The 8956-nt window shown below is 35.7% G+C and overlaps 1 protein-coding gene across 1 annotated transcript; it reads left to right on the forward strand.

Moving 5' to 3' along the window:
- On the forward strand, window positions 356–8589 carry LOC18787198 (nuclear transcription factor Y subunit A-1). Its single transcript, XM_007218433.2, has 7 exons — window positions 356–545; window positions 3262–3539; window positions 4697–4812; window positions 5026–5097; window positions 6102–6266; window positions 7568–7998; window positions 8113–8589. The coding sequence occupies exons 2-6, from the start codon at window positions 3275–3277 to the stop codon at window positions 7982–7984; spliced, it is 1035 nt and encodes a 344-aa protein (XP_007218495.2). The 5' UTR covers window positions 356–545; window positions 3262–3274; the 3' UTR covers window positions 7985–7998; window positions 8113–8589.

Genomic DNA, 8956 nt, shown 5'->3' on the forward strand with positions numbered 1-8956 from the left:
ATTGAATTGAGGATTTAGCAAAAAAGAGGTGATGAGATACTCAGATATGAGAATAAACTTGTTATTCACTAATTCAAAATAATAAAAAAGAAAGAAAGAAAAGTGTACAGGGAAAGAGGAAAACATAAAAGCTTTTGACATTTATAAATTAAATTACAATTCTGAAATTAGATTATAATGAATTAAAAGTATTATTACAACAAGAGAGATGAGAGAAATAAAACCAAGAAATATTAATTTTTCTGTAAAGAGAAGAAGAATTGTAAGGGTAGTTTGGTAAAGTCAGCTCAACTTCTGTCATCTTTATAGTTTAAACTAAAGAAATATTAATTATGTTTCCTGAAAATTTAGAAAAGATATCATATTTTAAAAAATTTCTGTCTGCGTCATCTTCCACTGTCTCTCTTAAGGTTGCAGAGAGAGAAAAGAGAGAAGACAGAGAGAGAGAGAGAGAGAGAGAGAGAGAGAAGAGACTTACCTCGACGACTTCGAATCCCTGAAAATAAAACTTCTTAGGGTTCCTGTCTGCTACTTCGCTCACCACTGTATGATTTTCCCTCTCAAGTTTTTCTCCTGTCTGTTCGAATTCTCTTAATTTCTTTCATTTTGATTCAAATCAATGTTTCTTGTTTGAATTTTTGTTTTTGTATTTGATAGAGAAAGGTCCTTCTATCTCTGTTTGGTTAGTGAGAAAACGGGGGAATTATAAAGAAAATAACACAAATTTCGAAGTTTGGTTTTGGAAAGTGAAAAGGAGCTCAAACTGTTCACTTTCTTTTTGTATTTTTTGGTTAATTTTTTATCCAGTAATATATGTATTGGAAACAGGTGTGTTGCATGTAGAACAGTTTGGGTACCCAGATGGAAAAGGTTTTGAAAATTTAGTCTGGTTTAGTAAAGTGGGACAATGAATTTTACATGTTTTGACATTTATAAATTTGAAATTTTTTGTTCATACTGGTCTTTTCTTTCAGCAACCAACGGAAGCTGAACTTAGAATCCATTTGAAGTTGTGAATCATTAAAATTTGATTAAAGATGTAATTGCATGTTAAAGGTACCAAAATGAGTTGCACTTATATCTGTGAGATCCGGCGGTTGTTATTTAGTATTTACTTATTTATTTATTAATTTGAGTTTTGCTCTTGGATTCTCTGTATTTGAGCATTTTGAGACAGTGGCAACGAATTGAACTGTTTGTGTTTTTTAGATGATTGGACAACAAGTGTGGAATTTGTTGGTTTTTCATGGGGACTTACAGAATACTGTTGAGTAGATGATTCGTTATCAATTTAGATGCTCGTTATATTGATTCTGGACCAGGTTGCTCTTTTATTTGGAAAAAAATATCTCTGAAGTTTTGGAGATGGAAAAGATTTAGGATTTGTTGGCATTGGGATCAAATAATATTTGCCTTCATTTTTTGTGAAAGAGGATGAGTTAAAGATTTTCCCTAGTCATTAACATTGTAATAACCTGGCTACTCAAGAAATGAGTTAAAGAGAAATGTTGGATGATTAGCAAATACTAAACAGAAAAGATGTCCTTCATAACTTAAATGATTTAACAACTCCTAGTTTTTGCATTAATATGCTTGTCAACTTCTGTCAATTTGAATGCTTGAATTTGTGCGTCAGTGTCTTTATTTCTCAAGCTCATAATAGGACAGTTATGATATCCCTAAAGGAGGGGAGATTGTGGTACCCCTTAATGCCACATCAACTATGAGCTAGCCATATTTAGAGTGTTTAAGCAAGCATTTATTCTTTGTGCACGGCGTTCCATCTTTCTTAAAGATGAGACTTCTTGTGAAAACCTCACTTCCACTAAATTTTATTAAACTTTGATCCCTTTTGTTGACATGGTTGATTGTTTTAGGGACTAGAAGCATCATTTAGAGCTTAGACTTTCTAGTCTCGGATTGGTAATTGCTCCCAAAATTTGATACTTAAAACCTAAAACCGAAGATCAAAAGGGTCATTCTATACCCTAAATAATCAACCATGTCAATAAAATGGGATCAAAATTGAAGGAAATTACATAGAAGTGAGGTTCTCTCAACGCATCCTGTCTTTAAGAAAGATAGGCGTTGTGTATAGAGAATCTTTGTTTAAGCAAGACCCTGGAAATTAAATGTCAGCTAGGGTTGGCACTTTTGAATGGGATCACCATAAATAGTATCAAAGTGGCCAAACCCAATTCCTACTAGTCAATTGGGGACATGGATACAGCAACTACGTCATGCTAATGAGGGAAAAAGTGTCAGTTCCCCCTATGCTATGAGGTAATGGATTTTTGACGTGAGAGCCACAGTTCCTTGATTGGATAAGCTATGATTTCCTAAGATGGACATGCCAAGATAGTTGCGGTGATTGGAAGACAGGTGAGATGAACACAAATTCATGTGTCCCACTTTGCCTTGTTAAGTTGAAGTGAAGTACTATATGCAGGTCCAGCATTTCCAAGGCCTAGGGACCTTTGAACCTGCAAGAGTTGGGCTAAGCCCAAAGCAGGCAACACCTAACTTTGTTCTGAATCTTGTGGGTTGGTAAACAGTTGCGTATCATATTACAAAGGCCTGTCTGCTATGTGTGTGATTTTATTCCTGATTCGGTTGCTAACGCCTAAAGTAAGGGAGGTTGGGATACTGAAAGAAGTGAGAATTATGATATTCGTGAAGGAGGGAGGATTGTGACTCCCCTGAATCATACATTGGATATGCATGAGGGAAATCTAGAGTACTCAAGTAACGCTTAGGAATCCATATGTGAATTTGGAGTTAACATTTCTGGGAGGAGCATTGGTCATTACAACATTTGATTGATGTATTTATGCCTAGCTTTGTCCTCAAGCAATTTGGTAACAAGCTTGTCATCCTTTTTTATACTGTAGAAGGAATAGGAATAATATGATTAAATGTGGAACATCCATCGTTACTATTTTGTTCCATTTGTTTTGCTGGATTAATTTGTGATTCACCTGCATATTTAAATTACTATTATTTTTTTTGCTTTTTGTATTTATTTTGAGTTCTTATCTCCATACAATATTTCTATTAGTAAACTACTGGTTGATTCTTTGGTTCAAATAATATTTTTTGGATGCGCCTAAGCAGATTTGCTTATCGTAGTGTTTCTCTGTCATTTGCTTCTATGCACTGTCATTTGCTTCTATGCAATGACTGTTGATCAGTAGTTGGTTTTGGTTTCTTTCCTCATCTTCCTTTTGTTTTATGTTAAAACTCATGGTTATATTTTTCCAGGAGAAAGTGGTGAATGATGCCAGCTAAATCTAAAGATGAAGATCCACATATAGAACACGGTGCCCAGACTGTGCTGGAATCAGCTATCTACGCCCAACCTTGGTGGCGTGGAGTGGGGAACAATTCATCGTCAGGTGAAAGTGCTCCAGCATCATCTTTGGTGGATCATCGTGATAGTATGGTCATGAATGGAGCTATGCAGTCACAAGCTAATGCTAGGCTGGATGGTGGGGCCAACTTCAACAAAGAATTGCGGACTACAGGAGGATCACAGTCTGGTAGTTACTTTTGCATTATCATTAAAATTTCATGTGAACTTCTTTTTCTGAATTGGAAATTTTCACACTTGCTACTTTAGAAATTAACTATAAAGTAATCATTCTGATAAACCCTTTTAAAATCTTATTTTATTTTATTTATAATTATTTACTAAGCCTTTGTCTTCTTTGTGAGATTGAAGGACCGAATGCATCATCAATTTGACATCCTGACCAAGACCTTTCAATCTGTGAAATAAAAGGAAATTTGAAGGTTTTTATAATTGTGATAGTGCTTATGATCTAAACTGAATAGAACTTGATACAACTAAGACTAGCATTTGTTGGAGAAAAAAGAATTAAAATAGGCCTTAGACACCTGTGGTTAGTTATTACAATCTTTCTCTTACTAGCTTCTTGTGTGGTGGGCTAATTTGTATATGGAAAACTAAATCTAGTTGAGAAAAAAGGAACTGCATTAAGAAGGTGAGAATCCTTGTTACTTTCCCTGTGTGTGTTTTGGGTGGGGTAGGGTGGGGAACTAGAAGTTGTGCAATTGCTATGGATTTTATCTTGCTCTTATTTCAATTCTGTAGTATGGATTTGATTTCTAGAAAAAGAGACCTGAAACCAAGCAAATTCACTTGTAAAATTCCCTGAACCATCCTTGACACCTTGCTCAGCAAACCCAAATTAACCCTTCCCTGATAGACATAGTGCTGAATCTGAAGCACCTGTATCAGATTTTCCCAGAGCAATCTACTTTATGTCAAAAGGTCTCCTAAAATCGACACTCGCTCCAATGGACTTATTGTTTTTCTTCTTCTTGACAATGCTGCCACTCTGCTTGTTTTCTGCCATGAGCATCTAAGCTGGCGACGTTGGTGTCTCGGGGCAGCATGCAGAAGAAAATATAATTTTTTAATATTAAATGTATAAATGCCTGCAGCCTAAGATATGTGAGCTTCAAAATAAATCTTGACGTAAGCTCCTATTGTACATGGAATGCTTCAATTCTTTTAAGTGGATTGGTTATTATATCTGGTTGATAATACTTGTTAGCACTATGGAATATGTCTGCTCCAAGTCTTCCCTGTAACATTTCCAGTGTTATATCTTCTTTCATATATTAACTCAACTGCCCATATACTTATTAATGCAAGTTTCCTTTTATTCAGACCAGAAAAATGGATGCAAAAACCAGCAAATCAAAAGCGTTTCTTCCTCGGTGGTTCCTACAATGGGTGAACACCTCGATCCAAATTCACAAATGGAACTTGTTGGTCACTCAATCGTAAGTACTTTCTCTTTCCCTCTTGCATTCTACATATATAAACCTTCAATACATGGAAACAATCACAGAAATTTGAACAGCAAGAATTTGTATCCATTACTATTAAAGACATGCAAATTTCTTGTGGAAAAAGTTCTGTTGTTCAACTTATGGTTTTCATTCGCTGTATGGGGTTATGCATAGACAGTTTACAAGTCTCATTAAATTTTGCAGGTTTTGACATCATATCCATATTCGGATCCACAATATGGCGGGATGTTGACTCCTTATGGGGCACAAGCTATGGTATGCAATCTGCAGTAATATATATTGTTGCCGTAGTATATGTTGTATCCAAAACTTCCCCCCAAGTTAGAGGATAGAGGATTATTATTCTCAGCTTGTTAAATTACTCGGAAGTATGATTAAGAACTAAAAAACTTAACTCTTCCTTTTCTTAATGAAGAGTTCTGTTTCTTATATAAAAAGAGAAACATAAAACAAATTAAAATACATTAAGCCTCAACTTTCTTTGAATGTGCTCTACTCAACACTCCTCTTCAGACTCATAGGGAATAGATTTGTCATGAAGTTTAAACCAAACCTTTTAATTTTTTGATTCTGCTTAAGAAATATTAGTGTCCACTTCAACAACTTGGTATCGTGTGTCATTGGTGTACGTTTCACGTGCCTCACTACAATGGGCCTTGACACTTTTGGGCTGCAATACTTATCTATATTAATATTGTGGGTAAATATATCAGTAACCAAACTTCAATACCAAATCCAGCTAAAACACTAGGCTGAATTTGATAAATTCATTGAGTAACCAACATTCAATTATCAATGTAATCAATAATTTTCGTAACCATTTTGAGATAAATTAATCATAACCTGAAACAGTTAGATAGTGTATACCTCTAACCAAAATCGAAAACTAAATTATAACCGAATCAATTAATTTAGGAAGTAGTTCATGAATGTAGACAAATTGGGAAACTGAATACTTGGACTGAACAAAATACTTTTTATTCTCCAAAGATTTCCTTTATGCACATGCATACAGACTATACACATGCATACACACTATACACATGCATACATCATAATATGTCTCTCAGGACAGATTACAAATGTAATGAACTAGTATGTCTATATGTTTGGCGATCAATGTTCCAGTCAAACAATATAAGCAAATTTTGTGCTTTGTAGTTTCTTGTATAAGCAATAGCATGAACATCTTTTATACTGCACTTTGAATATGAGAAAAGTTGTCATTTATTATCTGATGGTTCTTAGTGTGATGCCAGCTGCCTTCCCACTTCTATGGCATTCATCATGGTAGAATGCCTTTGCCCCTTGAAATGGAAGAGGAGCCTGTTTATGTAAATGCCAAGCAGTACCATGGCATTTTGAGACGAAGACAGTCACGTGCTAAAACTGAGCTTGAAAAGAAACTTATAAAAGCTCGAAAGGTAAACTAATTTTAAATTTGTTCGTTCTGTGGACTCTAGTAGCATTTCCTAGAATTAGACATGAACACATTTGTGCGCACATATACATATACACAAGACACAAGACACAAGACACAAGACAATCTTAAAACTTAATGCTATTTGATTTTCTCTAGTTGAAAGTGAATCTAACATATGTTTGAGACATTATGATGGTCATGTTGAGTTAGGTACAAGCAACTAGCAAGGATGAATTATTGATATCAATGCATATGTTGGTGGTCTAGACTTATTGGAATTTTTGTTCACTATGTTTATAGGTAAAAATGGATCGAAATGTAGGTAATTCACCTCAAAACATTCCAAAATATAGAATTTCTGAATGTAACCAATTTAAAATGCTTCACAATTTCCCAAAATAAAGTTTTCTTGCCAAATATATGACATGTATCATTTGTTTGACAAAGTTTTACTATCTTGGAAGTTAGAAATATGGAAATATCTATGGAAACGCTAATGTTGGTAAATGTTGCTAAGTAGCAGTCTTTTAAGACTCTTCACCAATGTAGATTTATCCATGTATATGGGTAATATCAGAGAAATATTGGCAATATCCTGGAAGAAAATGTCTTTCGTTCATATCCAGAAAAAGAGATGAACTAAACATAGCTAGGGAATATGCTTGAATGGTGGGGAAAATAAAACAGACTTGCTAAGTTCTGGACGGGGATGATGAGAAATATACCCTTAGAGGAATGGCTGAAACCAATTATGAGGAATAAAGAATAAAATGACCCATGCACGCAAGCAGATACATACTTTATACATATGGACATGACTATGTACCTTTTCAAGGGGTGTTAAGCCTTTTGTTTTCAGCTGAGTGAATGATAGGACACACATGCGCATGCACATGCGCGCGCGCGCACACACTATATTGTGTATATGAATGATTAAATGACCATATAACTTTTCAAGGAGTGCTAACACACACACGCACGCGTATGTATGGCCATTTAACTTTTCGAGGTGTTTTAAGAACACTCACATTCTAGGGGTGTTTAACACACACACATAACTTTTCAAGGAGTGTTAACACACACATACAAACACACATGTATGTATGGCGCTTTAACTTTCGAGGGGTTTTAAGAAACATTCACATTCAAGGGGTGTTAAACACACACAAATACACACACTTTACGTATATGAATGACCATGTAACTTTCCAAGAGGTGTTAAGCTGTATTCAGGTAACTGAATGATTGTCTGTAAACAGCGTAAGGATTTGTTTGATATATGATTTTGTATTCATTCTACAGCCATATCTTCACGAGTCTCGGCACCTACATGCATTGAGGAGGGCAAGGGGTTGTGGAGGTCGTTTCCTTAATACAAAGAAACAAGATGATAATGACGAAAATTCCTCACCAGAAAAAGGCCTGAGTTTGGATGCAAATGATTCAGCCCAATCTGCCAAATCTAGTTTTCAGTGCTTTCCCAATACAAGCAATGGGAGTCTTGATTCCTCAAATGTCCAGCAAGAAGGATCAGATCCATGGTTCAGGGCACACAAGAACCACACACTCTCTAGTGATAATGGCAATGGCAATGGCCGTGGCCCATCATCAGCATACCCTTCCACGTTTGGTGACAGCAAGGAAAGTGTTTTCCTGGGTCAGCAGAGGGAAAACATGCAGTTGAATGGGTCGTCTCGTGGGGCCATCCCCAGTAAATGAGATTCCTCTATGAGGTTGGGTTACCCCTCTGGCAGTGGTTTCAGTTTATATGACAAACCATGATATTCGATCCGGTAAATTGTTTATTTATTGTCTTGTATTAATAGAGGCTTGCTTATATACTGCAGGTGAAGCTGAAGGCGTGCGCAGTCTCTCTTGGGGTGAAACCCTGCTGTGCAATGTCTATATCAGGCAAATCATTCTTGGCTTTGGTTACTTTTGTAATTATTGGGTGTTGTGGAAGGAGATAGGTGTGAAGTCCATGTTGTCTTCAGTCAGCCATCACTTGCACTCGCTTGTGTTGTAGAAACAGTTAAGAAAGCATCAGTTGGAAACTAAAGTAGAAATTAGATGTGAATGTGTAGATTTTAAACACTGCAGTTCTGTTTGAAAAGTGCTTTGTGACTTTCGTGTGAGACGAGAATTTCCCTATCTTGTTTATTGCATCCAATGTAGTGGTTGTGTGACTTTGCAAAGGCTACTTCATCCATCGTGGAAGGGTGTTTTGACCTATATTTCTTCAGCTTTTTTGAGAAGAAACTGTATGATCTAGATTTCTATATCTATTTTATATTTTGATTACTCTCTATTTATTTTCGGCAAAACATCACTTTTGGTCCTTGTGGTTTATCACTTTTACCTCTAAGGTTCCAGTGGTTTCAATTTGATCATTTTTGCCCCTGTGGTTTTCAATTTAAGCAATTCAAGTCTAATCTTCAATTTTTGTCAAATTAGGTTAACTGCTGTTACCTGTTGAGGGGCATTTAAGTCCAAAAATAAGAGAGAAAAAAAAAAAAAGAGAAGGCAAAAGATAGGGGAAACTCCAGAATACAGCAGAAGATTGTGACTTTTTAAGCTCTATTGTGTTAGAGAACGGTGGATGAAAGAGTGCTAGCACTACAGTCAAAACAACCATATTGAGAAAACCCAGAAATCAGAAATTCCATAAAAGATTCCATGAAACTAGGCCTG

Source organism: Prunus persica, chromosome G2 (assembly GCF_000346465.2).
Source record: "Prunus persica cultivar Lovell chromosome G2, Prunus_persica_NCBIv2, whole genome shotgun sequence".
In the NCBI taxonomy this organism is placed as follows: domain Eukaryota; kingdom Viridiplantae; phylum Streptophyta; class Magnoliopsida; order Rosales; family Rosaceae; genus Prunus; species Prunus persica.